This window comes from Poromitra crassiceps (assembly GCF_964638095.1).
Source record: "Poromitra crassiceps genome assembly, chromosome: 6".
NCBI classification, from domain to species: Eukaryota; Metazoa; Chordata; class Actinopteri; order Beryciformes; family Melamphaidae; genus Poromitra; species Poromitra crassiceps.
The window spans coordinates 8525737-8543298 of NC_139627.1; the positions used below are offsets into that span (position 1 = coordinate 8525737).

General features: G+C 43.0%; 1 protein-coding gene across 1 annotated transcript in view; it reads right to left on the minus strand.

The window, feature by feature from the left end:
- Positions 1–265: 265 nt before the first annotated feature.
- gsna (gelsolin a) overlaps positions 266–17562 on the minus strand; it is a 43673-nt gene continuing 26376 nt past the window's right edge. The window contains exons 5-16 of the mRNA XM_083639145.1: positions 16432–16581; positions 16261–16350; positions 15133–15265; positions 12727–13031; positions 11666–11799; positions 8627–8717; positions 5975–6145; positions 5158–5332; positions 3776–3897; positions 3565–3642; positions 3412–3472; positions 266–2919 (exon numbers count right to left, since the gene is read on the minus strand). Of these exons, the coding sequence (XP_083495271.1) occupies positions 2750–2919; positions 3412–3472; positions 3565–3642; positions 3776–3897; positions 5158–5332; positions 5975–6145; positions 8627–8717; positions 11666–11799; positions 12727–13031; positions 15133–15265; positions 16261–16350; positions 16432–16581 (1680 nt within the window). The 3' untranslated portion in view covers positions 266–2749. The remainder of the gene's footprint in view (positions 2920–3411; positions 3473–3564; positions 3643–3775; positions 3898–5157; positions 5333–5974; positions 6146–8626; positions 8718–11665; positions 11800–12726; positions 13032–15132; positions 15266–16260; positions 16351–16431; positions 16582–17562) is intronic.

The following is a 17562-nucleotide window of genomic DNA, read 5'->3' on the forward strand; positions in this document are numbered from 1 at the left end:
TGTATTCTACATGTATATATACAGTATATATATTCTATATAGTGAGTTCCCTGTCCAGTATTAGGAGGAGCAGCAGGAATCTGGGTCTGTATGTGAATGAAAGTACTTTTATCGCAACTATCAGCCAAAAGCTTTAAGATACTGCCATTGATTCAGTTTACGATCTCATGTCACACATTGGTATTACATTTCTATGCATTTCCAAATGGAAGTATATTTTTAACTGTCAAACTGTGTTAAAACCTATCCAATATTTTCATACATCTTCATGTTTATCCAGCTCACACCTGCCATGCATAGACAGAAGCGTCAGTAGTGTTGTTACAAGAACTATATACATGAACTGTATATAACCTATAGGTACTCATTGTTACCGTATATAAATGCAGTACTCTGATCTTTATCATTTTGCTATAGCTAGAGAGGCTTTGTGTTTGTAGTTATGGGACCCATGTTTAGTCTGCTGCTTGTTTTTCTTTCCTCCTTCCTTTCTGAATGAGAAAGGTTGGTGGGAATATATGTGTGTGAAGGGAGACATCATATATGTGTGAATTGTTAGCCATAGTTAATAATAACTTGCTGCAGCTGTGCAGCACAGACGTGTTTTCAGTCTGGGGAAATCCACACTTGAGTCTATTTAGACTGAGTCTATTTAGACTGGCACTAGAACTTATTTTTAACCTGGCAAGTTGACTGTAAGATCAGAAATGGCTGCTGGGTGTTGTGGGGGAGAGGAGAGAGTGTTACATACATAGGCCTACTGGAGCTGCACAGTACAGCCTATTGTCCTTTGGGCCGGGCAATAATTCAATATTGTTTATCATTTCTATTGGAATCATATAGTGATGATGACATGGTGATTTGAGAATATTCTGCTGTCTAAACTTTTTTATTGGAATCATATTGTGATGACATGATGATTTGGGAATATTCTGCTGTCTAAACAGATGAAAGACCAATTTTATTTAAAAACTCAGACAAAATGGAGTCTGGTAGGAATATGATTCATTTGTTTTGCTTGACATCACACCTAATATTACCGATCGGTTCAGTGGGATGAATATTAATTTGATTATACAATGTGGTTTTGCTTACCTGAGCCGTATAGTGATATGCATCTGTGTTGAAAATAAGTATGTTTATTGTGATATTTATTTCAACCCTATCGCCCGGCCCTAACTGCTGTCAGCCACTGAGCAGCTACTCTGGAGTATTGTTACAGGTTGAATGCCTTGCCCAAGAGCAAGTCAGCGGTAGTTGTCTCAAACCTTGGGGGGACAAGCTCACTTCTCTAATTATTACATTTCCACTCCCAAAAGAAAACCTTAAGTCATGAAAACAAACAATTACTTTAGGTTTTCCCCCATAGTTTTGAGTTCCGCCACATCGAAAAATGTTGCATAAACATTACATTTTGATTGTTTTTCATTTTTTATCCATGTTCGTTTGCGCCAATAACTTGTTCTTTTTCTACAGTTTGCTAATGTTTGATATTATTTTATTATATCTTGACATATATTTTAAGACAACAAATAAACACGTTAACTATCCTAACAGTTGTTTTTTTGCCACAATTGTTATTTGTAAGCAGAACATTGTTGAAAGTGTGAGTGAATGTAAAGAGACGGGACACAGCAGATGCATGTTTTACATCTGGGTTTTATTGGAACAATAGCAAGGCTCAAGGTCAAGGGTCAAGGCGTGGGGAAACCATAGCAAGTATCTGAGGGGATGTGATTGGTTTGGAAAGCAGCAAAGCTTTGATTTCCCTTGAAAGTCACTGCAGCATCTCTCAAGCTTCTAGCTTCTCTGGCACGGTGACGGGCCGCAGCCAAAAGAGAAGCTGTCACTTTGACTTTTTTGCAAATAAATACCATAAGTAATATCGCTCATGACAAAGCCTCTAAACTCTTGAAGGCACAAACAACTTGTCTAACAAGTTAAGCCTTAAACTGGCAAAGTACCTCAAATATAACCGATATAAACTGAAGGAAGGAAGATTAAGGCATTGGTTCTATTGCTTTTTTTAACCCATTGATACCTGATGCATTTGTGTGTGTATCCCTTTAAGGTTCGCGGTCTTAAAGGGATACACACACAAATGAGGGATGTACAAGCAAATGCTGCATCAGGTATCAATGGGTTAATAGGTGTATATTCTTCTTGGCAGTGAGTTTTCCAATGCTACTACACACACCGAGGCTTATGTCTTACTCTATGTACCTCTCCTTTACTATTCAACAGTGAGTAGGCTCTTACTGTGAAAACATATCAAAACTAATTAGATACATTTAAAAAGTACTTCATTCATTAATAAAAGACACAACTGAGTGCGGTGCGTGCGTGCAAAATCCTACAGGAAGGCTGGGTGTCCCTTAAAGCTCGATTTCTATTGGTCACTTCCACACACTCCTTTCATAATAGGTATAAAAGCGTTACACAGTTGCATTGTGGGACAGAGCGGATTGAAATACTAACTGCACCATTGATCTGTGTCTCTTACTCAGGATTGCGCTACGCTAGTTGGCTCTTTAAAACACTAAAAGGGTTTGACACAAAGTAAAAAAAGAAAACAAAAAAAACACCTCTTCCTGTCCTTGTGAGGGCAGGAAGTTGAATAGGCAGAGTTTTGGTGACTGCCTGTTGAAAGTCTCATGAGTGGAGCTCAGTGCTTGGCGGTAGGGCAGCAGGGGTCAGAGGTCGGGTTGAGTAGGATTGGGGAGGAGACGGATGATTGGCAGGCGAGAGCTCACAGCGCCAGTTCAGCCATGGCCCGCTCCAGCGGGTCGGTGGTCCAGTAGTCGTGGTCCCAACCCAGGAACCAGCCGGTGAAGGTTGGCGGCTCGAAGCCCTGCTTGATCTTAACGATGGGAGTCCTGCGGTCTCGGTTGGCGGGATCTGTCTCGATGTAACGCACCGCTGGGGGACAAGACCATCGCATTATTTAAACTACCGGTACTTCATGTCCACTTAATGCACAGACAATCACATAGTGGATGATGTGTGTTTGCTCTATGTAAAACAGTAATGGGAAACGGTAACAAAAGTAACATTATTCTTCTCCTATCCAAATTTAAAACTACTGGATGTCCATAATGAGACAACATATGTGACTAATGAAACAATATTTTATATTATATTCTTATATTTATATTATTTATAGATTAGACGCCAGTTTGTCCAACCCATTTAGAAAGAAAGAAAACAACAAAGAAATCATCTGAACTAAGATATATTTCTGCACAACATGGTTTAGGCAGGGGGTCCTTTAAAGTATTTGTGTGATTGAAATTTATTTTAAAATCGATATTAGCTGTATTTCCCTTCAAATTCCACTGGTGCAAATGACTTCTGTTCATGGACATAACAGCATGATGTCTAGTGTTTTAGCTTCTTCTCGTGCTTCCTCACCTGAGGTCATCGCTTCAGTCTTCTCTTCCTCGTGGGCTTCACTGCCGATCCAGACAAACACCTGAAGATGGGATTTGGGAATGACCGTTAAATGTTTTCCCTCGCATATCAGTGAACAGTGAGGCACAGCAGTGACATCACTAGTTTACTCACCTGCTCCCAGGTGTCCAGGATCATGACATCATCAGTGGCGAGGTCATCCTGAGTGATCTCCCCAGGCACCTCCTCAATCTGGGAGAGGGGGCAGGATTAGTGAAGCTGTATTATGATCATATGATTTACTGCATCCCAAAATGCAATAAATCAATAAGAATCAAATTGCTCTCATCAACTCATCGTTGTTCTCTGACAACTGAGGACTTACGACGAAGTTTCCGGTCTTGTTGGAGCAAGCGAAGAGCCTGGGTGGATGACTGTCCATCTTGTCCTTCAGTCTGGTGGAGGTGCGGTACTCCGCCTTTCCTCCCAGCGCCTCCCAGAAGTCGTCTGTGCACACACAGAAGCACCTCCTCAGTCATTAACAGGTAAAGTGATTCTCGCTGCCCCTGCTGGTTGCTTTTATTGAACTTATGAACTAAACCATACTAACCTCTGAATATGTCTACAAACTATAGCCCAGTGGTTCTCAAATGGGGCTCCGGGGACCCCCAGGGGTCGATGCCACTTTGCCAGGGGGTCAGCGAAAAGTTTTCAGGAAAAAAAAAAAAAAAAAAAAAAAATCTTCAAAAGCTTCATAGTTCAACGAAGATATTGTATGCTTTAAATCTAAAATGGTTCATGGATTATATTCTAATCTAACCTATCAATTTAAAAGCCAAGCACGTTACCGTGGAAACAATTAAGCTTAGCCCAAAATCACAAATTCTGAATGAGGGGGTCCCCGGTATATTTTCTATCTTGTAAGGGGTCCTTGGCTGAAAAACATTCGAGAACCTCTGCTATAGCCTACTTTCAATAATGTAACAAGGCAGTATCTGCATGGAAAATCGCCCCCAGTGGACGCATTTATGTACACATATCAGATCTGTCAGGCTGGCGACGCCCTGCTCAAAACAGATGTTGACACGTCACAGCTGTCATTTGTCGCTTCTGAGGAAGACTTCAGATGTCAGTCGAAACTGTCGAGGTAAAAAAAAACATCTACTACACATTTGTCTGTTTAAAAGAAACAAAAACTATCATTTGAAATAAGAAGACATAATGAACCTGATTGAGCAACCACTTTTCCTACACTGAGGCCATGTTCAGACTAGGAGGCCAAATCTGATTTGTGAACTTTAGTGACCTATTAATGACTTTATCCAGATTGGTTTTATGAGTCTGGATGCTCCAAGTCTGATTTGTGTCACTTTTCCCAAACCACATATGGAGGTAATTTCCAATCTGCTTTCGACTGATGTAACTTCAGTGCAGACGCGCAGATCCACCAAATCTGATTTGAACGTCACTCGCAACTCGTCATTAAATGCTTCTGCGCAGGAAAACCACGTCACCAACGTACGTATTTACTGACACCCACGTCGTTACCATAGCAACCCATGCAGATAGGCTGTTTAGGTCTGGACACACAGATCTGACTTGAGAATCAGATTTGTGGCAGTGCGGACACACTCCCAAATCAGATTTGGGAAACCAATCAAGATAATGATGATTAATGACTTCATCAGCAAATCAGATTTGCCTGTAATGTGAACATGGCCTAACAGAGTTGTAGTCTGGGGTAATGTGAGAGTGTTGTTTTCTCACCGCTCTCTCCTCCCTCAGGCAGTTGGGACGCAGAGACAGACAGGATGTCACAGAGCTGCTGCGCTCCCTGCTTCTCCGTGTCGCTGGCTCCCTGGCCCACCCACATGAAGGAGCCCGCGGGGCTCAGCACCATGAACGCATCGTTGGAGTTCAGGTTGGAGGCCGCGGCGTCAAGCTGGATGGGTTTGGACACACAGATTGTTGATTAAGTTCAATAGTATTTGAATTATATTAATATGATGCGTTTCTATTTGCCTGGCACAGAAAATACTTTTTATTTTTATACTTGAGTACATTTCAGAGCCTGTACTTTTTTACTTTTACCTGAGTAATTAAGTTGAATCAGTACTTCTACTTTTACCAGAGTCTTTTTTTTACACAATTAACTGTACTTCTACGTAACTAAAGAAAGCGTGTACTTTTCCAAAGGGTTTCCAGGGTTGCAATCTGCAACTTCACCGCTAGATGCCACTAAATCCTACACACCGGTCCTTTAAGCAAGCAAATCCTAGCATTTGTAAAGCTGTAAGAATTGTTTGGTATTTTCACTTGATAAAGGACTAAAACAACCAATTATCAAAATTGATCAAAATCAATCAGAATCATTTTCAAAATCAATTAATTTTCAAACAATTGACTAACTCATGAATCAACTTATTTCAATACGATTGTCAATAATGTCTCTGCTCCAATGCCACCAAGACAAATTCCTATAGACTGATTGTCCTAGCAAAGTCTGAAAAGACAAGTCAAATATTTACGAGGCACTGAATCTTCTTCAAACGTCTCACAAAGCGAGTGGCTCGTGTTCTCTTACCTCCACAGCTCTCGTGTGTCCCGTTGAGTTGGAGCGCACCTGGAAGAGGCGCGTTTCGGCCGGGGCGGACTGACCTCCGCCTCTGGACGTGCCTCCCTTATACACCACCATGGGCTGCCCTCCAAACAGACTCATCAGATGGGCCGGTTCCTTACCTTGCACCACCCTCACCTGACACACACGCACACGCACACGCACACGCACACACACACACACACACACACACACACACACACAGATATAAAAACACCAGCTATGATTAGATGTTTACAGTGATTCTCATAGCAAACCATGCTTCATTGACATGATTTCTCAAAGTGACACAACAAATATGGTGGGGAGGGGGGGTAGACAGATGACACCAACAACAACAACAACAACAACAACATCATAACCTCCCTCCCATGCTGTCACCCAGCATTGTGCTTTGTGATGTGTGCAGCACTCCCCAGTCCCCACACAAGATGGCAGCATTGAGCTGTGTGCCAGCTCACTGTCTGTGTCCAAGATGGTGAGCGACAGGATTTCTGGATGTAGGACGCAAGGTGATGACACAAGCTACGTCGTCTGCACAGCATTATGGGTCTGTTATTGTCATGAATATTCATGACTGGGAGAAGGTGGGAGGAGCTATGATCAGTTCATCTGATCATATTCATTGATGAGTTTACATCATTGGGATCCATAGTTGTGCAGTTCCAAACAGAGCCACAAAAACATTCCCGGTGCTTGTAAATTCCTGCTCTTTCTTTTCCCTCTATTCTCTTTGTTTGTCTGTGTTGAGTGAATTCCCAGCATGCTCTCTGTCTGTCTGACTGTCTGTCTGTCTGTCTGTCTGTCTGTCTGTGTCTGTCTGTCTGTCTGTCTGTCTGTCTGTCTGTCTTTCCGTCCGTCCGTCCGTCCGTCCGTCTGTCTGTCTGCAACTGCACTAATGGCGGCCTTTACTCTGATCGGCCCTGGTTGGCCGGTTACATTCTAATTTCAAACTCGCTGGGGGCGGGGTTAGGGTTAGAGGGGGCGGGTACAAGTCTAGACTGATACAGAGTGAAACAGAATATGAGGTCAAGTTATCAGGATGGTTTTTACCACGCTAGAGAACAAATTCATCACTTGTTGATTGTTTTAGTTGTTGATATGATTTCCTATTTCCATGTTTTACCAGACTTGAGCATTTCACGCGTCATCAGTCACGCCACAGCACAGAACACGCCATGAACATGTGAGGTGCCATAGCACAGAACACGCCATGAACATGTGAGGTGCCATAGCACAGAACACGCCATGAACATGTGAGGTGCCACAGCACAGAACACGCCATGAACATGTGAGGTGCCACAGCACAGAACACGCCATGAACATGTGAGGTGCCACAGCACAGAACACGCCATGAACATGTGAGGTGCCACAGCACAGAACACGCCATGAACATGTGAGGTGCCACAGCACAGAACACGCCATGAACATGTGAGGTGCCACAGCACAGAACACGCCATGAACATGTGAGGTGCCACAGCACAGAACACGCCATGAACATGTGAGGTGCACATGCAAACTGAACATACACATGAAGAGGGAAAGGCAGCAGTCAGCGTCTCACATGAACATGACATCTGATACAGAGCCAGGGCATCATCTGAAGCAGAGCTTCTCAACCTGGGGTTCGGGAGCTCCCATGGGGTCGCAAGATATTTTTGGGGGGTCACAAGATGATTTATGGGATCCAGGGGAAAAACACATTTCTATGACGCACATGAATTATTTTGTGTATTTCCCTGATTCGTCGACATTTCTTTTTATTTTTTCTTAATGAATTTGATAATTAATCAAACGAAACAACCTGAATTTGTAAATAGGCAACGTTTACTTAAGGAGACACCAAACAAAAAGGTTAAGAACCACCAACTACTCTTGTTTTATTGCACCATAATTATATACAGACACTGTATATGCATATTAATGCACATTTGCAGTGTTTAAAACACAAGGTTTAAAGTAAGGTCAGGTGTCAGGTCAGGGAAGAGTTTGGGAACTGTACTTTATTTGTGTGTTGAGCTGATGCTGCGAGGGACAGAGAAGGGAACTTCCCATAAACATGGACACTGCAATGTCCTGTTTGTTTTCCGCCACGCTGATTTCACTGTTAATTAGCCTCCGTTTATTTCTCACTTTAAAACAAAGTACAGTCTTGAGAGAGCCGGAGGTTGTATAACTGTAACTGTAACTGTAACTGTAACTGTAACTGAGTCATGTCCAAGATGAATCAAGATCATCTGGAATGTGGGAAAGGAAGTGACCTTGAAACAAGAATGACGTGATTGATACATGAAAAGTCGTCTTGCCACTGGCTCTGGACAGAATCATAGAGTCAGTGTGGGAGGATGGACAGGGGGGGGGGGATACCTGAGTGGTTATAGGAGCACCAACAACCTAAAGAGTCAGAAAGGCAGGGAGCGAAGGAGGAGCGAGATGATGAGAGGAAGAGCAGGAGGGCGAGGAGAGAGAGTGAGAGGACGCAACGGTTCAGAGAGGCAGTTACTGTGCCAGGTAAGAGAGGAGGGCAGAGACGTCACAGAATGAACAAAATAGAAGTTTAGGAAAATGAGGAGCACATAAATAGACAAACGACCCCGCCCAAGGACAGGTGTGTTTTACCTGCACAGGCCCGCCGCCGAGCTCGTCATCCAGCTGGGCCCCGAGGATGGCCGACGCCCCGATCTCATCCTGACTGGAGTCCATCCCCTGCCTGTGGAAGTCAGACGCTCAATTCATATTTCTATTGCATGCTATTTTCGGGTACTCACCACAAGATGAAATATGAATCCAAAATGCTGAGAAACGCTCTTTTTTTTTAAGGTAAATAGATAGTACTACTTTCTAAACATGGCCGCCAGGCGCACAGCGCATACGTGGCATATAGCGCATGCGCTGTGTACAGGGGGCGATATTTCTTTCCGGATGATGGCGAAGGCTGGAGGCACCCTCTCTGCCTGTGATTGGCCGAGCGTCAAACGTTCATCCAATCACATTCGCTTGGCTCTGCTGCGTCTCTTTCTACAGTCTGTGGTCAGACAGACAGCAGTTTCGCTTGCTAGCCTGCATGAAAGACGCCACTGTGTGTTTATGTTTTTGATATAGTCTGGTCTGGTTTAGAATGCTGCCGCTACCCTTGGCAGTGCACGTATGTAGCCTACAGACAAATAAAAAAGAAAAGATAAAAGATTAATGAGAATTGATCAAGGGTTATAGAAAAACAGTGTCAATGCCCAGTTACTCATTCTAACACAAGAGTGACATGTATTTGAATTGAAATATGTATCAGTATGTGGTGTTTGCCCAGCCCTTCATTGGGAAATGCAGCTTTATGGAGTGGGATCACGTGGAGATGGTCTTCAGAAGCTTTGATGAGATTGACAGTAAGTAAACATTGTTTCAGATACATGGTGTAGTTGTGGAAAAGTGTGTGTGAGTTTGGAAGAGGAGTGCACCACTAGGTGGAGACATGCATCCATAGCAGTGTTGATTTCATAGACGAAAACTATGAGGAAAAATGTTAGTCGACTACCTATTTTCACTGGTGAAAACTAGACTAAATGTTAGGGAGGGACGAATTGGGAAGAGATCCAATCAGAAGAGAAGAAGAAGTTAAACATCTGTGTCTGTATTGCACATTCAAACCTTATAACAATTTCAGAATAACAGATTTATATATCTTTACAATACGTTTGGAAATTATAATGAATAGTTACGGTTTTCTTTGACTAAGATGAGATGAAAATACTTAGACACTTAGTTGACGAAAACTTGACTAAATAAAATCAGGATCAGGTTGACTAAATATGATAAGAGCTTAAGAGAAAGTGGATTATAGCTCACTCAGATGAACATGTGAATGTTGTGTGATATGCAAAGGTTGTTGGTTCAATCCCAGCCTCAGGCAATTTCTTAAAAAGTACTCACATTATAAGCTGCAGCAGTGATCCTTCTTTATCATCACCAGTAGTTTGAACACTCATAGAAATAAGCTGATGAAGGAGACTAGTCAGTCCCTGACTCTAGCTCAACTCACTGGTACAAATCTCACCTGTCTCACTCTTTATGCTGTGTTATTGTCAGTGTGAATACAGTGTGTAGAAATCAGGACTTTAACTCCCAACAGCTCATAGCTCAGTCGGCTGAGCGGCTGTGTCACTGTCTCTGTCTGACAGGTAGACTGTTGGTTCGGTTCCCGATGGAGGAGACATATTACAGCACTGCCCTGTCTTTAACATCACCAGCATAGCGCCTCCTACAGGCAGATACACAGAGCGACACAGATCCACAGAAATGGACACTGTGGACAGACTGCAAAGAGATCCAGACATGCCCAGTCTAGAGCAGTTTTTCAAAAAGTTTTTTTTACGCCTAGCGGCAGGCAGGCACGATCACAGCAATATAAAACGTACTTCTGATGTCAGTAAAATTTCAGCTCTCTGTGGTTTTCTGTCTCATAACCCTCAGCTCATGTCTCTGCAGGTAGTGGCAGCAGAGCGGGAATCAAACCCACAACCTCTGGCCCCAGTGTCTCTGTGTGTATTATTCCTTCACACCACCAGCTGCCCTTCACACTCACAGCTCTTCTCCGGGCGCTCTTGTCTCTTCCCTCTGCCTGTCACCATTCAAAACTGACTGAGGTTCGAACCCACGACTGCAAAATTGGCTGAGGTCTCAATATTGCCGGGCAGCAAGCCTACTCTCTGTGCCACCAAGTCAGACTGACAGATTGAACGAGGTTTTCTCAGGGCTTTAAATGACTCTTTCCTCTGGCTGTCGACATTCAAAACTGACTGAGGATCGAACCCACAACCTCAAAAGTCACTGTGGCTCAAACCCACAAGCTCCAAACTACTAGACAGCAATCCAACTCTCTGAGCTAGTGGGTCATAGTGATTAAGACTAGACGATTAAAGTATAGTCTTTATGCATCTTAAAATATGTTTTGAAGGGACCTTTTAAGTTGAATAGTATTTGAATTATATTAATATGACGTGAGTTTCTATTCGCCTTGCACAGAACACCTTTTACTTTTATACTTCATATATATATATCAGAGCCTGTACTTTTTTCCTTTTACTTGAGTAGGCTAATTAAGTTGAATCAGTACTTCTGCTTTACCAGTCGTTTTTTTACACAAATAACTGTACTTCTACTTAATCAGAGCAACAATGTGATTAAATTTGGAATGACAAGAAAAAATTACACGTCTGTGCAATAGGCTAAGTAGGCCTAAATAACTCAGATATAGGGTTTGCAATTGTAACGTTCCATATAATGAAGTATCTCATACTTGTTGATTTAATGATTGTTTTGCAGCTGCTGCTCACGTTTGAGATACTTCTGGCTCGCCTGGAAAGAAGGTGGGAGCAGCCGAGTACAGTCAGCCAATCAGAGGCAGAGAGAGGCGGGTCATGCCTTCGCCTCGCCTTCGCCATCATGGGAAAAAAAAAAATCACGTACAGGGGAAGCGCTGTGTACAGGCAAACAAGGAAGTATGTTCGCCGTTCCACGGTACCAACGCCAGCCTCCATCTCACACCGACACGAGACTGTCTAGGTCGGAGGTAGTGGTTAATTACGCAGCATAACCGGCCCTAAAAGCCTCGCTCAGCGTAGCTTTAACTGACAAAATGACAATTGGTGAGGCTTGTTTTCTCACCACATGTAGATGATGTGTCCCTGGCGTCCTCCATGCTGGTAGTTATACAGGATGATGTAGCTGTCTCCTCCGTAGAACTGTCCATATGTGGACGGGTCCACCGCCACCTTGTCTGCTCCCTCAATACGCCAGATCTATCAAGACAGACAGACAGACAATTTATTAAACCGCGGACACAATTTGGCAAAGTACCCAAGTGAATTGCTTCATAGTGCCACACACACAATGATCTCTGCATGGAAAGTAAGTAGATATTCGATGACTCTCACAGTATCTGCGCTCGTCATTCTGTGTTTGATCATTAAAAAACGGAGACAAAAAATATTGTGGTCTGAAACTACACCACAGATGCCTTAAGGGCAATGGTGGTAAAACACTTGCTCTCGTCATGGTACATTGTGGTATCCTGGTAGCCCACAACCCAATCAAGAGTAATCTTAAAATCTGACTTATAGCATTAATCATGGTATAAAAGAGAGAGAGAGCAACAGTGAAAAACAAATGTGAGTCTATTGCATTTATGTATTTTGATTTATTATTTGGAAAGCATATTTTGTTTTTTTAATTGTGCTACAAAAACAAAGTTTATTATTATCATCGCAGCAAACTGACCTATGCATTCACCAGTAAAGGGCCTGACTAGTAGAAACCAGAGCAATTTAGAGAGAGAGTGGCGTCAGCAGAGGACCAAAATGCGTGACTCATTAGCCAATGAACAGCCAGGAAGGGGTCTCGCACTACTTTTGAATGCTAACATAAAGCTGATAATGTACAATTTGATAAAAAAAAGAAAAAAAACTTTCAAAGTACAACACAAACTGTCCATTTTGCGGCAACTCGACAGTGCTGCTTAATCTAGAACCTTACTTCCTGGAACTCTTGAGAGTAAAAAAAAAACTGGTCCATTGGAGTGAATGGAGATGTCGTGACTCTTCTATATACACGGCTCTGGTAGACACCAGACAGACTCCTCCCTCTCACCTGTTCTCTGGTAGACACCAGACAGACTCCTCCCTCTCACCTGTTCTCTGGTAGACACCAGACAGACTCCTCCCTCTCACCTGTTTCTCTCCAGTGCCATCGTCCACCATGCCGTGCTGGGCGGCCATGGCGGGCGAGTCATGAAGGGTGGCGGCGTCGAAATCGACTTTTTCAATCTTGGCGATGCTGTTGGAGATGTAGGCCACGCCCAGGCCCTCGGTCTGCTCTCTGTCCCGCCAGTTCTTGAAGAACTGCTTGAAGAGCGGTGTCTCGCCCATCTCCGGCAGGATCTGCACCTGGGTGTGTTTGGGATAGCCCATCTTCTTGATGAAGTCGTCCGCCGCCTTCATGGCCGCCTTTCGCTCCTCCATGTTGGCGTCTTTGCCTAAAGGGACGGGAAACCGGAGAGTTGGAAGCAAGAATAATCAACTCAAATCATAGACTGTCGTGTAAAAAGATGGACGTCGTGACTCGTGAGTGTGAGGTCACACTCGTACTTCCACATTGGCCTCAATGCGAGCAAACGAAACTGCCCCCTCGACTAAAATGATCTCAGGGGAGAAAGAATTATAGGATTCATTGAGTTGGATTCTCTAAAAATGTAAAATGATGTGCAGACATGAGTGAAGATTTGTGTTTAGAAACGGTTAATAAGAATACTCTCCCTATTTTTGACAAGCTGACTGTGGGGGGTGTGTCTTGTGACAGACTGGGACAAGCAACAATATCCCATTTTCCCCACATCCCACATCCCACATCAAGTCAATCTTTTGTCTATTCAAAGAAGCTATGATGCAGAGGACAACACAATCCACTGTGGGATCATGTTATCGATTAGATCAGTGACAGCAACTGAACTTGTGCTGATTGGACTTTTATTGTGAGTTCATGTGCTATTGGATCGGATATATCGGGGGCGAAAAACAAATTTCTTTCATTTGAGAATTTCACATGAACGCTCTCCAAAGACGGATGACTAAGTTGGAAACTGAGAACATTTTGCTATCTGAGTTCCTGGAGTACAGTATGACTCCATGGTAACGTTTTACCTTCTCAACAAAGCAAAATAAAGTTTGGTGAGTAAACAGTAATAATAAAACCTACATAATGCACCTTTATTAGGTTTATTAAGTTAACGAGATACCTACAGTAACATTTGTTTGAATGAAGTTATTCCAATTAGCTTAAGATAAGTCTGCGTTTGTTTACTGTATGACTTCCAGCTTTGCTGACAAAACAGCACATGAATGCAACGCTGTTTAGCAGCCGACTTGGAAGTCCACATGAACACACTGTCTGGAGGCAGAAATAATCTCATTGGTTGAGTTAGACTTAATGGGCGGAGCCACTCTTGCTACTAACTGAGAAAAAAAGGTCTTACCATATTATAGCTTGACTAGATAACTAGCTGACGTATATAATATATGGTAAAAGCTTTTGCACACCAAGTCTGTATTTTCGTCCGAAATTGACGCACGGGGAAAAAAAGAATACGACCTCATTTGTGTCAATCATCATTGACACACCGAGTCCGACAATTACGTCCGTCATTTAAGTTTTTGGACGAGGTTCGATTTTCTGCGTTTTTCGCATCAGTCAATAGATTTTTGCGAGCTGGGAGCCGTCTGTGTTTTCAGATGACGGATTAAAAAACACGCATACGAAAACAATCGGACTGTGTGTGCAAAGACCGTAAGACTGCATTTTTCAGTCATTGTTGTTACTTTTTTCACATATAACTAGGGGTGTCACAATATATCGTCCCACGAAATTTCGCGATAGTAAAACGTCACGATATGTATCGTTGAGATGAAATCTCATATCGTGAAAAAAAAGTTTTTTTTTTTTTTTTTTTTTCAAAAGTAGACAAAGAAACGTCTTTGTTTGTTGAAGTTCAATGTGTGGAAAGTAGTTCAGTTGAACAAGTCTCTGAAGAGACACATGAGAAGTTATACAGGAGAGAAACCATTCAATTGAGTTTCTGGCAAAACTGTTTACTTGACAGGAAAAACTGAAGATGCATAAAAAATAGACTAAGAAAAGTCTTGTTGTTTGAGTTTGAAGAAAAACTGAAGATGCATAATGAGAATTTATACTGCTGAGAAACCTTTTAGTTCAAAGTAAATCTAAGTGACGGTGTAACTCATTCTATTTCAAGATAAGCCTTATCTTCAATCTCATGTTTTTTCTAGTTGTTATTGTAATAACAATTTCCCACAACAGCATGTTTTGCATTTGTGCATTTCAAATAAAATACTACTTTTCCAGTCATATATTGTCATTATTCAAGTTTAAAAAAATATTGTTAAAATCGTATCGTATCGTATCGTTATCGTGAACGCAGTATCGTGATACGTATCGTATCGTGAACTGAGTGTATCGTGACACCCCTACATATAACTGGTGGTCATTGTCTGGCTATGATGGTGCGCTACTGCTAACATGAAGGGACTACTGCAGCACTACCTGCTGTGACCTTGACTGACCTTTCCAGACGAAGATCTTGCCATCAGACCCATGGTCCAAGATGAAGCAGTCGCTGGACTCCAAGGCACTCTGGGAGAAGGGGTTCTCCGCTGCCACCAGGGCAATGGTCATGTCTCCACTGCCATTGGACACCTGGCAGAGGGAGGAGAGAGGAGAGACAGATGATTTGAGGCATCAGTGGAACCACAGGCCCTGAATCAGATGGAGCACTTCAGTGTGAATTAGTCAGCCTGGTCGCCAGAATAAAATGTCAGCATTGAACGTTTCTGCAATCCACAGATATGTAGAATATGAACATTTATGATTCTGAACCAAAATACAGTTCATATCACGTTTCTAGATACGTGAATATCAATGTTATACACATCATAGGGTCTGCTATTGAAATAGCACGGTGGCAGGATGGAGCGCCGTGTTCGATCCCCAGCCATCGTCACAGCAATGTCCACCGTCTACATTTCAACCGGGAGTCACATTGAATATTGTTGTTATTGAAGCCTAACCCCAAACCATCACCTTCATGTTTGTATTCCCCTCACTTAACGTTGTTTTATTTGTTTAACATTTATTTGTTTAACATTTGTTAAACATTTGTTTAACATTGGAAAGGCAGCGGTGTTTTCAAATTAAACGCCATTTTGTTTCAAATTTACGTTGAGAGATTGTAGGTTTGCAGACATGTAAAATGTAAAACATTTTATCCTGGCGATTGGGTAGGAATGAGTCAAGAGAGCAAGCTGAGAACGACAGGTTACCGTCTGAGGTAACTCAGCACTACACTTCCTGTTGAACTAAGATATGAAGATTTCAAATATGAATCACCATAGTGACACAACACTGTAAATATCAGCTGCCATAAACATGAGTTACTTAGTAACGGCTATAAACAGAGCTGACACGCATGGTAAACCCTTCAATAAAATGATATTATATTAACCCATTGATACCTGATGCAGCATTTGCGTGTACATCCCTCATTTGTGTGTGTATCCCTTTAAGACCGCGAACCGCGTCACGCGGTTCGCGGTCTTAAAGGGATACACACACAAATGCTGCATCAGGTATCAATGGGTTAAGGAGACAGACAATGACAAGATGTATGTGTGGGTCTTTCTCACTCATCTCACCTTGTAGAGTTTGGCCATCTTGCGGTTTGAGGCATCAGCTTTGATGTCATCAGAGGCTCCTTCAGGCAGATCTGGTTTCTCTCCGAGGACCTGAAGGAGAACATCTTTGCATTAGCACTGATTTGAAGATACACGTCCACTGTAGAAACATACCAGACTCACTGGTCTCACCTCGATCATCTTCTCTCTCTCCGCTCCTTCATCACAGACGTAAACCCGGGCTCGCCCGCTGCGCTCGTTGTCCCGGATGCCCTTGGCCACCTGAGTGGCCTTCAGCTTCTCAAAGCGGTTGCTCTGGGATCCACACCACTGGTAGATCTCCTGTCAAACAACCAGAGCACATTGCAGAGTCAGGGGACATTCACACCAAAAGAGTTTTTTTCAGTCAGAACACTATGAAAATCATGTCGAGAGCGCTTCCATTGTGCACAAAACACAGCGCACGGAGCGTTTTTTTTGTGCTCCGATTTGTTTCCCCCTGTAGTCGCGTGCAGCACAGATAGCAGCACCACGACCACACGGACGGTAGCCAGCTGGTTTTGTCTGTTTGATGTTGTTCACTGTCAACATGAAAGCCAGATTATTGCCAATTCTGGCAGCAGCAGAGGTTGAGGATCCCTCGGCAGGAGAGACGGTAGGAGGAGTGGAAAAGACGATCAGGGCGCTTTTCCTCTAATGTTCAACTTTTTTCAGCTTTAAAACGCCCACAGCGCTCCTCTGTAAAAACAAAAACAACAGACGCCACCAGCGCTAAACGCCAGGTGCGTTCATTAAAAGAGGAGCACGTCTAGCGCGTCCTTACATAGAGAATGAATTGCAGAAAGACGCTGGCAGCTCCAAAAACGCTTTTGGTCTGAATGTCCCCTAAATGGACTGCATTTATATAGCGCCTTTATCCAGAGCTTTACAATACGCCTACACACAAACTGATGGTGGCGAGCTACCATCAGGAGCAATTTGGGGTTCAGTATTTTGCCCAAGGACACTTCGACATGCAGAGGCGGGGATCGAACTACCGACCTTTATGTGGACAAACCGCTCTACCTCCTGAGGACAGCTGTCACAAACCCAGGTTTGTGTTTCTCAAAATGAAGACCACATTTAGCCATCGCTTCCTCTTGCAAAGAGGATGTTGCTATTTGTCCCTTAGTGAGAGCAAGAAAGAGGAGAACAGACTGTAGTGAGTCTGCATCCCAACAAGCCCGGCTAACAGGAAGTTAAAGAGGAGAACAGACTGTAGTGAGTCTGCATCCCAACAAGCCCGGCTAACAGGAAGTTAAAGAGGAGAACAGACTGTAGTGA